Source organism: Globicephala melas, chromosome 11, assembly GCF_963455315.2.
Source record: "Globicephala melas chromosome 11, mGloMel1.2, whole genome shotgun sequence".
Lineage (NCBI taxonomy): Eukaryota > Metazoa > Chordata > Mammalia > Artiodactyla > Delphinidae > Globicephala > Globicephala melas.
In genome coordinates, this window is record NC_083324.2 from 37,227,795 (window position 1) to 37,245,753 (window position 17,959).

The window sequence follows — 17,959 nt, forward strand, 5'->3', positions numbered from 1 at the left end:
ACACACAAATCATTGTTTCTACCACCATTTCAACATTACCCTCCATTTCTTTCTAGGTTTGGGAGATGACTCTGACTAACTTCACCTTTTTCCTTCTGTAAAATATGGACGATCACTCCTGGTCTGCCTACCTCATAAGGCTGATGTCAACACACAGAAGCAAGGTTTGTAAAAGAGTGATTTGCCTTCTACCAAGAGACATGAAAATAATGCCTTTTTATTTGCCAGGGACTTGACCATGACTGACTGAGGGAAAAACTGACATAATGACAGTAGAAAAACAGCATTCCAGGTCTTCTCTTTTAATGAAGAGTGACAGAGGATCCTTGTACTGCACTGGCTAGAAATCATCTTTTACGGCCTGAGTCTGCTGTTCCTTGCCACATAACTTGGTAACAGCAAGTGGGTACCTAAGTTCCACCCTTTACTAAAGGGAAAGTATAACTTTCCATATTAGCTCAAGGAACAAAAAGCGTGGGACCTAATAACAGTTACCAAAACTAGGCAGCTCGATGCTAGACAGGTGGCTGAAAAAGTAACATGTAGGACAGAACTAGAGGGAATAGGTCTAAATTAGAACAGGAAGGATTCAGGTCAGACACTAGGAAGAATTTCTAAAAAGGCTGTATGACACTGCAAGTCATCAGAGCATACTGTAGAATTTCCTTGAAGAAAGGCTAAGGCGGAGAAGAATGCATATGGGGTGATTTGAGTTCAGCTCTTCCTGAAGAGGATGGGTCTCTGGACAAAGTCCACAAAAGCACTAAAATTATTACAGGATTAGCCTCCATTCCAAACTGACTGGCAAACTTTACCTTCAAGATTTCTCCATCTGCATAAAGCACATACATGGTCACTTCAATATTCTTCTGTACACTCTTTCCCCCTCTCTCGAAGTCCCCCTTCTCCAGGGTTAGGTACAGGTCATTGCGGATATCACCTGTGGGGAAAGAAATGTCATGTCTTCATGACCACAGAAGCCACTCTGCCCCATGTGCATGGAGGACAAAGCTAGCATCTGGATCCTCCAGGGTTCAGGTGGGTGCTCAGGGCATTCCAAGCTTGGTTAATAACAATGGACATTCTACCAATATCAGTGCAGCAGTACTCAGGTTGGTTAGTCATGTGCTCTCTAAGTCTGAATCTTACAGGTGTTCACCACAGCTTGTCTAGGGTGGGAAAAGGCAGATTGCAGGTGTCTGCTCAGTCTCTCTCCCCTCCAGGAGAATAGCTGTAATCTAAGTCCCCCAGTCAGGAAAGATTTTAGAATCAACAGGAATAACACTTATTTTAATCATGTCTATGTCTTAACTACTAATCCCTCCTCCTTTCCCTCAAAAAAAAAACAAAAAACAAAAAAATCATTTCTCTTTTTTTTTCTTTGCTTTCTTTTTGCAACCCTCAATCCTTCTGAGTCTGACTAGAGGATAAACTACTACTTCCTTCTGGAGGCTTACCTCCAAATCCCATTCCCTGCTGGAGTGTCAGGCAGAGGTCACTGGACTGTCAGTTTGTCTTCTTTTTGTAGCAAGTGCTCTGGGAGCAGGTGACTCTCCAGGTGCCAAAGGACTGGGGCGACAGTCTGTTGTGCTCTTGTTGCTTCTGCGTGCTCTGACTCTAGCCCATACCTGCTGCTTGAGACTGGGCAGCAGTAGCTCAAACTGCAAGTCTGAAATGACCTAAGTCTCAAATGCCTTTTTTTAGGGGGGAAGGAATTGTCTGTTCATGCATAAAAGGAGCTTATTTAGGCTGCTCTAAGCTTCTAAACCCATAAAATGACGAATTTTACTTAACACAAACTAAAGAAGGGCTTTTGACTTTCAAAAAAATAGTAAAGGCTGTGGGAAAAAAAATCTTCAAAGGAATGAAATGACAAAGGAAACCAGGTAAGGCCAAAGTGAAGATGTGTTAGGAGCCTGAAGAAATCAACTAAAAGTTAACGGAACAATTAATTAACTTGCAAAGCAAGCCAATTCAGAAGCCAGAAATACTTTCTCCTTCAGTTTTTAGAAAAACTGGCACATCTAAATCTGTTCATTACTTGGAATCACAATGACATAAGTCTTTGTTTTTGGTTAGCAACTGAGCTTTCTGGTTTGGTCAGATACATGATGACTGACAGCTCCTTTTCTGCACTGTCCACCTCTCTAACTGTGGAAGTGTCTGAGTGTCTCTTACATATGAAACAGTGATAGACCAGGACTGGCATATATCCTGGGCTTTGGGGGTCTTCATGACCAGACCTTCTATTATTCAGGTTGCCTTCCTACTGTAGGAGTGCAATCATGGTTATTTGGTCACATAATACTCTCAAAACACTTTGACCCAAGTGGGGAAGAGCAGTCCCTGAGAAACAATTATTCTCTGAAAGCGCAGAGAACTTCCTCTAATGTGTGAAAGCTATTTCCCCAAACAAATAGCCCTGAGGATACCATGAAGGGAAGAGGAAAATGTGTTCTTGAAAATCACACACAAATGCAACTGCTGGGTAGGTGGGACAGACTTCAGGGTGTCCATCCTTGCAGTCCATATAGACTTTCCTCCTGGGTTGAGTAGAACCTCTCCTTTGAAGTTTGATGAGTTTGACACTTTAATCTTCCTCTTTTGAACATCCCTGCTTGGGCCCTCCTAGCAGGTCACCTATTTTAATAGGTGTGTAGGTAGGGTGGGGAAGACTAGCAGAAGGAGAAGGAAAACTCAAATTCATTACTTTGCTACCATCAGAACAGAGGCTGAATAAAATCAGCCTTGAAAGTAAAATTCAAAATTAACTGGGAACTTTACTATGGGTTATTGCCATTATAATGGGATAAATCAGAGTTGGTTACACCTTAAATTTTTAACAACTGGAACAGACATCTCAGAGCTTTCTCCTGATAAAAGCTTTTCAGTTACACATTAGCTTTTCTATGGAATTTAAGTAATTATTCAATTTCGAGGACGATTTGGCATAAAGTGAATAGTCTAGAGAATTTTAATATCTGAAGAATAGGTGCTTTGTTTAAAATCACCGTGGTATAAGTCAGCACTCTCTGGCAGTTATTCTCAAGATAATTCACGTGACTTTTAAAAGCAGATGTTGGCTACTAGCAATAGTAGTCTAGCTTGTACAAACATATAAATTTCTGTGGCTCTATACAAAAGTTAACCATATTATAATAAGTATGTCCTTAAATGGAACATTTCAAACTTTTCCTAGCAATATATGATATAAAATACTAATACTAAATTGGGTATTGTCTTGGAGATTGACAATGACAGAATTTGGTCTATTTTGGTTTTATAGAGTGAGCTCATAGCTCCTGGGCAGCTCCTCCAGGGTATTTTAAACCAAAATGCCAATTTCAAATGGAAGGACTGAGCTAGACATTCCTACAGTTTTCATTCTTTTAAAATTTTCTATTTAAACAGAATGCTTTGGTGATCGTCTAGCTGAGAAAATTTATAAATACAAGCAACTGTACCTTCTGGGTTACACACTGAAACAGCTTGATTTCATCAGATCTTTGCTCTTTATTTAGAGAACAGACCTGCCTAGACCAAGGTTGTTCTCAGTCAGAATAGGTATCAGGCTGCCTTACGGGTTGCAGTTTTTGCAAATTATGGCCTCAGTTTTGAAAGCAGCACTTTTTAATAGTTAATGGTGCTGGGGCCTTCTTGTCAAAAGCTCTCTGGAGGATCATTTAAATTGAGCTCTCCACTAATTCTCAAGGAACTAGAAGAAACAAATGTGAAAAGCTCCAGAATGTAATGACCCAGGCCTGCCTTACAGAGAGCTTCCCAGGGTCCCTGCTCTTCAGCTATCCTTATTGTATGTTACATGTTCACAAAGCCTACAAGTGGAATCATGCCTCTGGGTTAAGGTACTGTCTCCAGGAGGCTCATGTAAACTTTAGCACCAATGGCCAAGAAATATTACCAAGAGAGGGATGAGGACAGGCACCTTATCATAAGAATGGGAAAGAGAAGTCCTGAACAGTGGTTTCTGAGGTAGTCTGAAGACCACTGCCTGGCTGACTGTATTTGAATCACCTAGGGAGCTTGTTAAAATTAGATTTCTAATATTCACCCTTTGAGATTCTAGTGGGTCTTGGGTGGGCTTGTGTACTTGTATTTAAAAAAAAATCATCAGGTAATTCTGATGCTCTCCAGGGTTTAACATCAGGGGACTATAAAGTGGGGGTCTGCTTGGAAGATACTAGTGAAGTCTGGCTGAGGGTGGGGGACTGGGCACCTCTTAGGCAGCATGGAGGAATGCTGGGACGGGTATGGAAGGGGGAGGCTTTTCCACGGGGAGTGGGAGTGCGTATTGTTGAGGGCAGCCCTGACTCCATTTGTTCGGTGTCCTCTGCTTCCTAAGGTTGGCAGAGCCTCTAACAACATCAGCAATGCCTTACATCTCTGAATGCTTAGTGCTCAGTTGACATGCAACAGAGTTTCTTGAATGGGAAGATGAATGAATGAGGTTGTTCTTGTAAGAGGGCTTCAGAATAAATAATCTTTGTCCCTTTCACAGTTTCACACAGCAGCCAGTGACAGCTGTTGGTATAACTGCATGTCAGAGAACTAGGGACTTAAGAGTAGGCAGAGGCTGGCAAACTTTTTCTCTAAGAGGTCAGATAGTAAGTATCTTAGGCTTTGTAGGTCACATAGGTCTCTGTCACATGTTCTTTGTTTTCACAACCCTTTTAAAATGTAAAAAACCATTCTTAGCTGGTAGGTAGTACAAAAACAGGCTGCTGGATTTGGCCTATGGGCTATAGTTTGCTGATACCTGAATTGGAGTGTTCAAGGGTCAAGAGCAGCATCACTATGCTGCAACTACACATCAAAAATCCAGATTCCTAGAAGTCTACAATAAACAGCTGCTGGGAAGGAGGAAGGTAATGAATTTGAGGCCATCTTATTGTGTCAGGGATTGGCGTGAAACATTCTGGGGTCCTTAGAGAGTGATAGGTCTTAGAAGGAAACAGTGCTTTTCAGCTGCCAGTAATCTCAGAGGGCTGAGGAGCACTGTGACAGAGCTGCATCCAGCAGAGAGAAAAGTGCATGCTTCAGTGGCCAGGTCTGATCATCCAAAGACCTGAATCCTAGCATGACTTTGGAGAAACAGCTCACAACGTGTTTGCAGGTCTCTTCTGAAAGCAGTCTCCGTAGAGGTGTCAGAATCTTCAAGGTCCAGCTCAGGTACCAGAGCATCTGTTAGCAAGATAGTCTCTTGCCAGACACTCCAGCCTTACTTGAAGTTTTGGGGCCACATAGTTCCAACCTGTGTAGAATTCTATGCCAGGAGAAATGGTCCAGGACAGCCTACACAGGTTTGCAGCAGTGTCTTGGTTGTGGTGAGTGGGGACTACTCTTCGTTGTGGTGTGCAGGCTTCTCATTGCGGGTGGCTTCTCTTGTTGTGGCATGAAGCACGGGCTTCAGTAGTTGCAGCTCGCGGGCTTCAGTAGTTGTGGTTCGCAGGCTCTAGAGCGCAGGCTCAGTAGCTGTGGCGCATGGGCTCAGCTGTTCCGCGGCATGTGGGATCTTCCCAGACCAGGGCTCGAACCCGTGTCCCCTGCACTGGCAGGCGGATTCTAAACCACTGTGCCACCAGGGAAGTCCCTGGGCACTAAGACTTGCTTGGATTCTTTATTACATTCATGTTCCTTCTGTATAAGTTACTCACACCACATGTGTGGAGGCTCTAGGTTCAAGGATAACAGTATTAAATACATTATTTAGACCTTGTCTAATTCTAGATAGGATTAGGAAGAGCTTCTGTGGATAGTGCTTTCTTTCCCTTAAGACCATGTAAAACTAGAACTTTCTCCCAGCAGACACAGCAGCCTGCTTGGGATGGTGCCAATCCTGTCTCTTGGCAGAATAGGAGTCTCCTGACAGCATTCATGGAGATGTGGAGATGTTAACTACCATTTAATATGGACACCTTCAGACACATGACCAATGCTTTATGTTGTAGTAATTCTTATTCTGAGGAAGAGACTAAAAAAAGGCTCTCGGGAGGATTTCTTTAGTATCCAGGAAAGACAGCTTCCTTATTCTTCTAACCATGTCTTCAGTGTCAACACTTCTGGTTTCTTTTGCTATGAAGTCAGTGATGTTCTCTGCTCTAACAGGATGACAGGAATGGGCATAGTGTGACATCACTATATACGATTATTCCCTTCTTGGATCAGGGATGTGATGATCTTCCAACCTGTCGTGGGACCAGATGTGATTATTCCTAAACCCTCCCTTAGAGATACTGCCAAAGCTTCATTTGACACTCAGACTGACCACAGTCCTATGAATCTACTTCTGGTAAATACTTTCATCACTCTGCTGAGAATAGCTTTTCTTTCAAAAGTCGTGTCTCTTTCAAAAGTCATGAGATGTGTCCAGCAGAGCTGAAAAGAGCATCTTTCTGCCTTTCTGATTCTTTGTAGCTTGGGATAAGCACTACTCATTTTCTTTTCAATGGGAGTAGCTGATCCGTCTCACAAAAATCCTTTCCTGTATCTATTCACCTAGGGCTTTTAAAGGTTTTCTAAACATTCCAACAAGTCCTTAGTTTTCTCTGATCTTAATGAATACCCTAAGTAATACACAGTCTCTAGGCTGGGCTGGTAGCTTCTCCAATGTCTTGTCAGTTATCCCAAAAGGTGAGGCTGATGAAGGATTAATAATGTAAATGACACCCCACCCCAGTATTGCAGCATAACATTCCGTGAAACAAATGAAGATGGAAACAAAGCAGGCAAAAGCAGACAGGACACACAAAAGCAGGAACTTACACCCAACTATCTTCATCTCTGCACCAGAAACAAAGGGGCAAGAATGAGGGGACAGCACAGAGAAAAACAAGAACAATTAAGACAAACAGGAAAAGAGAAAAAAAAACATCACTTGCAGGTTGGTGATGAAGCATGCACGTTTTATCAGGGGTCAAAGCAAAGGACAGAGTGTATTTTTGAGCACAAGGGCAAGAGTCAGGGGGCCCCCTAGAGGGCTGCCATGCCAGCATAGCTGCCTTCTAAAGGGCAAGGTCAGGGCAACCCAGAGACGAGCTTGTGCCAGGTCTGACTCAGGGAAGGGCAAAGCATCCCTAAAGCAGAGTACTCTCTAGGGCATAGTTCTCAAAGGGGGTCCTAAACCAGCAGCATCGCCGTCATTTGAGAGCCTGTGAGGGATACAAATTCTCAGGTCCCACCCCAATCCTACTATCTCAGAAACTCTTGGGTTAGAGGCTTAGCAATCTGTGTTTTTCCAAGCACTGCAGGTGATTCTGATACATACTAAAGTTAGAGAACTACTGCTTTAGGAAAAACTTGGCCATCAGCTAGAACATACTAAATCAAAGGGCAGATTTCTTCTGACAAGAGAGAAGCTCATTTAACTAACATGAAACTTGGCCCATAACGTCCACAGTAAATGATAACCTTAAAAATTCAAGGTTTATAAAACAAGTTAAAATATTTATTTCCCACAGAGGCATGACAGAGCTCTGTATTCCTACTGACTCCAGGGAACAGACTCTCCAGGAAAGCTAACAGTTAGAGAACTACACAGAAGCTGGTGGCACATCTCTGCTGGCTTAGATGTGGTCTGGAGAAGGGTACAGACCATTCTTGAGCAAGTGGTTTTAAATCATTCCTTTCAGTTTACAGTCTTCTGGCAGACAGTTTTCTTTAAAGTTTTATTTTGGCTAATTCTGACAAATGAGACACAGAAAACAATGTTAACTTCAACATTCACCTCATTCACCTGAAACACCTGCCCTGCTCCAATATTTCCTCTCCAGTTTCTTGAAAAAAATCTAAGAGGGCTTCCCTGGTGGCACAGTGGTTGAGAGTCCGCCTGCTGATGTGGGGGACACGGGTTCGTGCCCCGGTCCAGGAGGATCCCACATGCCGCGGAGCGGCTGGGCCCGTGAGCCATGGCCACTGGGCCTGCGCGTCCGGAGCCTGTGCTCCGCAACGGGAGAGGCCACAACAGTGAGAGGCCCGCGTACCGCAAAAAAAAAAAAAAAAAAAAAAAAATCTAAGAAAGGAGTAAAAGTGTGCTATAGAGTTATTAGCTTTCATATGCAACTAAAATGAGTTTGGAGGAAAGGAGGAAATACCCATAGAAATATGGTGACAAACCAACAAAAGTCTGTTAAGTGCTCAGTTTCAAAGTAAGGTTTAAATTCCCGCATCTGTTTATCCTTCTATAATCTTGGATGACGTTTCCTGGGTTGATGTGCCTTCTCTGTGACCTCCCAGAACACCAGCAATGGCAGACTTGCCTCCTACTCACCACCATGGGTCATGAGCACAGCTGGATGGCTGTGTAGTCAGGGCCTCAGCTGTGGCAAAGAGTAGGACATCTCCTGTTCACACCAGTCACATGGTGTATGTGTACACACTCATGGAAAGCAACAGGAGACCATCAGAAAGACCTTTTTTGAAATGGTATGTTAGATACTGGTGTGGTTGTAACTTGTCTAAATGCTGAAACTCAGAGCTGTAAGCTCTGTCAGTATGCTTTGACAAGGACCTATCTGGGCCATCTGATAAAAAGGACCTCTCCAGATTAGTATCTGGTGGTTTCTGCCATATGCTGGTAGTTTCAAAATAAGAATCACAGTATACGAATAATTCTAATTTCCCCAGTTACTCTAATTTCTCAGACTTAAGTGTTCAAATGCTCACAGTTACTAACATAATTTATTTCATTTCCCATATGACCATGTATCAAGAAGTCGCAACTTCTTGTAACTCGGTCACACCAGGACTGTAAGGTGTGGGATTGCTGCAGCCCAGGTGAAGAGTGGACCAGCTGCAGGTGGAGGGGTGACCTCACTTAGGGACTTCTTGCCACAGACATGGTTTCCCAAGACAGGCTGACCACAATTTAAGACACTGCTGCACACTTTTCCTGCTGCTCCAGCAGGACCTGCAGGGCTAGCCCTATCCCCTTGCCCAAGGATGGCAAACCTACTCTGATGATACCTTGGGGTGCATTAAGGTGGCTGTCAGTTGTTAGTGCACAGTCCTGAGAGTGGCCATCTATGCAAAAAATTCTTTCCTCAGGGGGAAGGAAAGGTAAAGGAGAGGACAGATGCATAAAGGACTGTTTCCTGCCTGTGAATCAATCCTTACTTTCAGCTCCAGCACTCAGTACTTCAAGGGCAGACAACACAGCGAAGAGCACACTCACAGCCCCAGTTTGGACATCCCAGGATTGTCAGCGTCTCTGCCTTATAGGGCACATCATACGATGATTCCTTAGCTGCCCAAAGGAGGGAAACTCCCCTTAAACTCAGCTTGCCTCACCAATGATACTGATACTGCTTATTTCCATGGTCATGTCTAACATTCTCAGAAATCCTTTATAAACCTGTGTGCCAATGACACAAAGAGATGCAGAGTGCTCCACAAAAAGATCTCTTTCCATAGATGAGGTCTGGATACTGCAACTCCTGAAATTAAAGTTTGCTTAAAAATTTTTGACTGAAGCTTGCTCCTTTCTAGTCTCTGCTCACTTTGTTTTGATTCTGTGACTGTGTGAAGGCTAAGAGGAAGGATATGTCCAAATCTTAGACAAACAAGTTCTTAAAAGAGAGAAAGAACTTTAAGTACATTTTTTAGAATATATGACTCTACATCATGAGCCCGGATACCTAATGAAAATAAGATCACCAGAACAATTTTGGTAACTACTAATTATTTCTTCAGTGACATGTTGCCAAGAAGCCAGGAACTATGCCCGGGCTCTTCTTTTCCTGATTACCAGGGTCATCGAGGGCTGAGGAACGTGTCGGGACAGGATGAAAGAAACATCCTGTGGAGGACATCACCTCTACAATAGTCAGATGGGGGCCTTTCATAAGCATGAAGTCTCCTAAGTATTTAAAGATAAACACAGAATTGATTAGGAATTGATTAAATGGCCTAGGACTCTCATACAAAAGACCCTCCTGTGTGCATGAGCAGGAGACAAAGGCTGTCACAGCAGCTTGCTCTGCATTCACAGTGTCTATGGACAGAGAACGAAGGCAACAGAAAACAAGTCTGGGCATAATGTGGGAAGTTGGAGGGCAGCTGGGATCCATCACACAGGCCTTCTCTATACTCAGGCCATACTCTCCTCTGGGTATGTGCTGGCAAATATTTCCAACAAGAGGATTTTACAGCACCATGAAGAACTCCAAATAGGTGATATTTAGAGTGGTCACAATCAGTTTAGTCTAGCCTGGCTTGGCTCCTTTAAACAAAGGCAAATAAACTTTTAACAGAACATTAAAACTCAGGGAGGGTGGGAGGGAGGAGATATGGGGATATATGTATATGGATAGCTGATTCACTTTGTTACAAAGCAGAAACTAACACACCATTGTAAAGCAATTATACTCCAATAAAGATGTTAAAAAAATAAAATAAAATAAAATCACATCACTAAAAAAAAAAAAAAAATCACTGGAAAAGGTAGGGCTACTACTCCTCCCATAATTCATCCAGACAAACAGTCTGTCTGCTTTCCCTCTCCTTGTTCCCATCTTCTCTGGTTATCAGACCACCTGCCATCCATCGGAGCCATGCCTCTACCCTTCTTCCCTCACTCCCTACAGCCCCCTTGGTTCTGATGGCCTGTTTGGATCCACTTCTCTAGCTTGGTCTGCATCCCCCTGGCCAGGAAGCATGAACCTGAGATTGACCTGCTGGAACCACACTTGAGAGTCAATGCATTCCCACTTTCTGCCCTGGCTCTCCATCAGGAATTAGATGAAAGGAGTTAGACAATTTCTGAGAAACTGGCCAGATAGTACTATTCACAGTGCCTAACTTATACCATTTGCCTGACCCATTTTTCTGATACATTATGGTATTTTCATTATGATTCATTTTTCTGATACAAATATATCTGCTATTCCTACATGAACTGAACTGGGATTCATTGACACTATAGGCACTATTTTCCTTAAAGAGGATGTTCCTATGAGGGGATTCTCCTCTAGGAAATGTAATTGAAGAGAAGAGTATAAAAATCCATCCTCATGAGAAGTTCTGTATTGATTCCTACCATCCGGTCTCCATAGGAGACAAAAAAGCTCATCTGCTGCATTGCTGTGCTGCACTGGTGAACATATGTGGGGGCTTCTGGAAAAGAACAGATGCCAACAAGAGTCAAAGGAGCAACTGGCTGCAGACTGCAGTCAGCAACCTGACTTCGGCTGTAGAGGATTTTAATGGTTGCAGGTCTCCTCCACAGCATAGTTCACCACCTGCTAACAAGGGGAGCACTGGACTCAATCCTCCTAACCCTTCTCCCACCCCAGCCCCAAGAAGTTCTGCCTACCTGGCATGATGACATCAGGAAATCCCAATTTTCTTGTAATTGCCAATCCCCTATTAAATATCATAGGATTTTCTCTCCTAATCTGTTCCATGTCTCCACGAAGAAGCTGCAGAGAAATGATAAGACCTGCAAAAACAAAAGCATTGTTTTTACTCAGTATCATACTTCTACCCTAGAAAACACAGTCACATTTTTTCAGGCAAAAATGTGCAAAATTCAGCATTTTTCTTGAGAAAAGTTTTGATGCAGAAAGTACACATTATTCTGAAGAAACATGCTAGAAAGCTAAAAGAATCTAAGTCAAGATAATCTCAAAAATCCAGAGAACTATTCTATTAAATACAAACTGAGGTCTGGGAGATTAAGTTGCCTTCCTCTTTGTTCCCCAGCATCCAGCCCAGGGCCGGACTGGGTCTTAGTGAATATTGAATGAGGGGGTTGATTCACATAAACTGTAAGTTTAGGAACCCAGAGAAGTCTATAGAAACAATGGCAGACTAGAAACAAGTGTAACCAAAGAAGACCTTGTGTGAGGGTGTCCCACCATTTGGAAACGACTAGGTTAAGAGATGCTGTGTTTTATGCCAAAGTGCGGGATGCAATTTTCTGGTTCAACCTTGCAATGGCTTGTACAGAGGGCAGCAGAGCAGACATCACATTCTTCCTGCAGGGAACCAATGCACTGCAAGGAAAGGAAAGAATATTTTGTGGGGCTAACTGAGCCTTGCTTCAGACTCTAAGAATTTCAGATCCTCCAGATGATCCCAGGGGCTTTATTCAGAACTTGGGAGAATGTGCAATGTCCCCTAAAGTGATCTGGCTTTTGCTCATTACTTGTAACTTAGGAGTTTTGCACAAAGAAAGTCTCCTGGAAATCACTCTCCTCCCCTGTCCTCAAGGATCCTCACTGCAGCCACTGACTAGGAGTCTGTGAAGTCAAGCCTAGATGGAGTTTGGAGTGCCTCTGAGACACTGTGAATGAGATTAGCTGGTAGGAGGATGAGTTTAGGTGCTGATCTATGGGTCAGCAGGAAGCACCCTCGTCAATCTGGAAACTTGGGAGTTGAGCAGAAGATGAATATCTAGAAATGAGGGAAGATGTTATGATAATCAGGACAATCAAAAGAGTGGTGGTTAGAATGGAGACAGTAACAGTAACAAGTGGAGATGTAGAATAAGAACGGTCTGGGAAGGGAGAAGGGAGAGGAAATGGAGAAGTGGAGAAAGAGAAGTCAGGAGAGTCACAGATACTGTACCTAGCAGGTCAAAGTATTCTAGGAACTAGGAATATGTACTCTCACTGCTGGGTCAGTGGAGGAAATACAGTTCTACTGCCGCCCAGACAGAACCTCAAGATGATCTCATTGCTTCAGCTAAGCGCATATCCCTCAAGAAACCCTGGGATTACACATATGAAGTCGCAGGTGTCATTAACACCAGGATCACAGTGCCCTGAAAAGCAGACATATGATATTCCAGTTGGCGTTCTGGTTAGATAATCAGTGTTTGAGATTCGGCCACCCTAAATTAATTTTTTATAGCCTAATCACTTGATGGACTCAGTTACCATTAGTTTATGACCCTGAAAGGCTGAAGGCCTTTGATTTCTATAGAAGACAGCAGGTTGGTGAGGTACTCACCCTCCCCCACAACCTCAGCTTATTTATCTGCAGTATCTTTTTTTTTTTTTTTTTTTTTTTTTGTGGTACGCGGGCCTCTCACTGCTGTGGCCTCTCCCGTTGCAGAGCACAGGCTCTGGACGCGCAGGCTCTGGACGCGCAGGCTCAGCGGCCATGGCTCACGGGCCCAGCTGCTCCGCGGCACGTGGGATCTTCCCGGATCGGGGCACGAACCCGTGTCCCCTGCATCGGCAGGCGGACTCTCAACCACTGTGCCACCAGGGAAGACCTATCTGCAGTATCTTTACACAGCTATCATTACATCTCATCCTCTGGGTGAACAAAAATCCACTGACTTAGGAGATGGCCTAGCCTGGAGCAGATAGCTAAGAATGAAACAGTTTCCAGAATCTGAGATAGTGGATGGAGGGCAAAGGAAAAAAAAAAAAAATCAGTGAGTGCACTCTTACCGTTCTGCATTGGCAAGGATTTATTCCAATACCCACTGACTGCCTTTCATCTCCTCATTTTTTGAGCTATCAAATTGGCCTATATATGCGAAGTGCAACCTGTGAGGATGTAGACTAAAGGTGCTGGGAGAATCACATCTAGCTTTCAAGCTACTCAAAAAGATCCTGAGTAGCTGCTCTCCTCTTCCAAACATGACATTTAAGAGGCCTTCAGTTTATGCAAGAGAGCAAGTGAAAAGGCACATGAAGAATGAAAGAAACCACCAATGGAGGCTATAAAAATTCCATCACTCAGATTAAGAGATACAAACTACTATGTGTAAAATATATAAGCAATAAACATATAGTGTGCAGTACAAGGAAATACAGCCATTATTTTATAATAACTTTAAATGGAGTATCATCTATAAAAATGTTGAATTGCTATGAAAATAGCGATTCATAGTGTACATGAAACTAATATAAATTGTAAATCAACAATACTTCAAGTAAGAAATAAGAAAATAGAGGAAAACTCCATCCCCTTTTGTAGGGGCTGGAATCCCAGAACTTCTGGATCACTTTTCTGGTTCTGAAACCCTGAGTGATTGAGGCACATGCCAAATAATGGTAAGGCATGGTCCTTAGGACCGAAAAGCCTCTGTGAATAACTCAGAAAAACGACAACTCACCTACCCAGTACACAACCAGTCCTTTAGCAATTCTGGGTATTCTACCTACCAATCATCTGGCTCTCAAGCCAAAGAACTTGACAGTAAATACGTCTATACAAGTTCTCTGTTAATCTGATCCCTGACACAAGAAAACTGCCTTTTTAACCTCAAGTTAAACGCTGTCCCCATAAAAACATTACTGGACACAACTGACACCTATTTGGAATACTGGAGGGCCAGCAATCTGGCCCTGGCCCCTCACCATCCGCATCCCTTGTGGAAGAACTAGATGAGGATTAATAATGCAAATTAACCTTAGCCCAAGATTTGTAAATAAAGCTGTACTTAATAGCCATTTAAAAATACATAGAAAAGATGTTAAAAAATAAAATAAAATAAAAATACATAGAGGGCTTCCCTGGTGACACAGTGGTTAAGAATCCGCCTGCCAATGCAAGGGACACAGGTTCGATTCCTGGTCTGGTAAGATCCCACATCCCATGTAGCAACTAAGCCTGTGCGCCACAACTACTGAGCCTGCACTCTAGAGCCCATGAACCACAACTAATGAAGCCCGCGTGCCACAACTACTGAAGCCCGCACACCTAGAGCCCATGTTCTGCAACAACAGAAGCCACCACAATGACAAGTCCATGCACCACAATGAAGAGTAGCCCCCGCTCACCGCAACTAGAGAAAGCCCACGTGCAGCAACAAAGACCCAATGCAGCCAAAAAGAAATAAATTTATAAAAATAAATAAATAAATAAAATACATAGAAAACCACGGCATCAACTGTTTTATTTGCTAAAAGTTGGGTTTGTGGCTACATATCTAAGAGGCCAATAACAAAAATGAAGAGCCACATATATTAAAGCTGCACCTAAGAGATTTACTGCTGGATGACACATTTACTCTCAGCACTCAAAACCAATATAGTAGGACTTCCCTGGCGGTCCAGTGGTTAAGACTCCACCTTCCAATGCAGGGTCTGCAGGTTCAATCCCTGGTTGGGGAGCTAAGATCCCACATGCCTCACGGACAAAAAACCAAAACATAAAACAGAAGCAATATTGTAACAAATTCAATAAAGACTTTAAAAATGGTCCACATCGAAAAAAATCTTAAAAAGAAAAAACCAACATAGCAACTCCTTCTGCATTTTTGTATGATTTGACTTGACAGGAAAGCACTAATGACTTCTGAAACAGACTGCCAAGGCAATGAACTGTTCATGATGTTTAACAAAGATGGGTGAGAGTTTACAGTAAAGTAAATTAACTTTTTATAAAGAAGTATCTTTAATTAAGGAGATTAACAAAGACCTGAAATATTCTTTGAGCAATTATGAAATTCTCTGACACGAAGACCAGCAGTGGAAAACCCATGCTCAGAAGCTTTGACAACAGAGTGGAAAGGCCAGTGCCTGCAGTATGGAAACCTGGGCTCCCTGGTTAAGCCACTAAATCATTTCACTGAGCTTCAGTTTCTTCATTTATTTAATGAGGGAGTTGAAACACGTGATTTCCAAGATCTCAACCAGCTTCCAAGTTAAGCCTTGCCAAGAAGCAGTCAGACACACGCTTCAAAGAAAAGCAGCCTATTTCTCCTCCTGGATTTCCCTCAACAGCATGAAGACCTCCTCTCACTACGGCCATCCTGAGGCTCTCTGAAGTCTATGCTGCCCCAGCACAGAGGATGGGGTGCTTTTCTAACACTGTTTAAGTGGCCAGTGTCTGTGAGTTCTGGACAAAAATCACGGACACTGATGATGGCATGGTTTCTTGCTCACTCTGGGAGGTGAGACAAAATTCAGCATTTTAACCTGGTGAAGTGATGGTGGAAACTGCACTTTGGTTGTTTCTTTTTTAAAAAAAAAAAAAACCCTTTTTAAATTAATTTATTTTAAAAAGTTATTTATTTTATTTATATAATTTTGGCTGCATTGGGTCTTTGTTGCTGTGCATGAGCTTCCTCTAGTTGTGGCAAGCGGGGGCTACTCTTCGTTGCAGTACATGGGCGCTAGGCGTGCGGGCCTCAGTAGTTGTGGCACTCGGGATCAGCAGTTGTGGTTTGCAGGCTCTAGAGCGCAGGCTCAGTAGTTGTGGCGCATGGGCTTAGTTGCTCTGCGACAGGTGGGATCTTCCTGGACCAGGAATGGAACCTGTGTCCCCTGCATTGGCAGGCGGGTTCTTAACCACTGTTCACCAGGAAAGCCCCTCTCCATGTTTTAATCACATCATATCCCAAGAACTTGTAGCCAAGGGTAGCTTTTTATAAATAAAATAAGGAAATAAAGCAAAGAACACTATAAATATTGGTGTGAACAGTTTTCCAAATTGTAGTAACTTCTCTGTATTTTAAAAACAAGATGTGTCTCTTGCTTTAGCCTAGTTTTAGGTGAGGAATATGAACTCCCTTCCCCTTCCAGCACACTGCGTGTAGCTCCTTGGCATCCAGGCACATATAAGGGGAAACAGGCACTTAAAAACAGTGGAAAAGGCCCTGAGGAACCCCACGCTACAGAGTTTTAGAGAAGTCTCAAACTTTGAAGCCTCTGATTTGGAGCTGCTCTGAGGACCCTCCTAGTTCAATATATGTTGACCCTGATAAAGAAAAAAAAAGTTCTTTTCAACAACTTTGGGAACTGCCATGCCCTGAAGTGGCTTTACACTGTCATTTAAGGGCAACTTTTTATTTACAACAGGTCTATGGAAGTTAAAACAAAGAAGGCTATATAAAAGAGATTATGAAACAATTTAGCGGTATTGGGTTGGCCAAAAAGTTCCTTCAGTTTTTAAGTAAAAATAAAAGACACACTTTTCTTTCCTTTTAAAAAAAAAAATTATTATTATTTATTTATTTATTTGGCTGCACCGGGTCTTAGTTGTGGCACACGGGATCTTCGCTGAGGCATGCGGGACTTTTTAGTTGCAGCATGCAGGATCTTTTAATTGCAGCACGTGGATCTTTAGTTGCAGCATGTGGGTGGGGGGGTCTTCCAGTTTTGGCATGCGGGATCTTCAGTTGCGTCATGCGAACTCCCAGTTGCGCCATGTGGGATCCAGTTCCCCGACCAGGGCTCGAACCCTCCTCCCTGCACCCCCCCCCCAATTAAGAGCACAGAGACCTAGCCACTGGACCACCAGGGAAGTCCCAAACATGCATTTTTTCACTTTTACCAAGACCTTTATTGAATATATTCACAGTTTTGTTCCACTACCTTCTGCCATTTTTCATGCAATTTCATACTTCCAACTTCCCAAAATTTTTTATCTTTTTGAGCAAAGAACTGTTCCAGGTGCCTTTTACAGTCTTCCAGGGAATTGAAATTTTTTTCCATTAAGAGAATTTTGTAAAGACTGAAATAAATGGGAATCTGAAGGTGCAATGTCTGGTGAATATAGCAGATAAATCAGAACTTCCCAGCCAAGCTGTAACAGTTTTTGCCTGGTCATCAAAGAAACACGCGGTCTTGCGTTATCTTGATGGAAGATTATGCGTTTTCTGTTGACTAATTCCGGATGCTTTTCATCGAGTGCTGCTTTCAGTTGGTCTAACTGGGAGCAGTACTTGTTGAAATTAATTGTTTGGTTTTCCAGAAGCAGCTCATAATAGACGACTCCCTTCCAATCCCACCATGTATACAACATCACCTTCTTTGGATGAAGACCGGCCTTTGGTGTGGTTGGTGGTGGTTCATTTCGCTTGCCCCACGATCTCTTCCATTCCACATTATTGTACAGTATCCACTTTTCATCACCCGTCACAGTTTGTTTTAAAAACAGAATGTTTTTGTTACGTTTAAGTAGAGAATTGCATGCGGAAATATGGTCAAGAAGGTTTTTTTCGTTTAACTTATGTGGAACCCAAACATCAAAGAGATTAACA

The 17,959-nt window shown here is 42.9% G+C and overlaps 1 protein-coding gene across 9 annotated transcripts in view; it reads right to left on the reverse strand.

Moving 5' to 3' along the window:
- The window catches only part of DOCK3 (dedicator of cytokinesis 3), a 403,879-nt gene that overhangs the window by 90,158 nt on the left and 295,762 nt on the right, over positions 1-17,959 (reverse strand). For all 9 annotated transcript variants that reach the window (XM_060308605.1, XM_060308604.1, XM_060308607.1 and 6 more), the window contains exons 14-15: positions 11,327-11,452; positions 816-940 (exon numbers count right to left, since the gene is read on the reverse strand). In XM_060308605.1, coding sequence (XP_060164588.1) covers positions 816-940; positions 11,327-11,452 — 251 coding nt within the window. The remainder of the gene's footprint in view (positions 1-815; positions 941-11,326; positions 11,453-17,959) is intronic.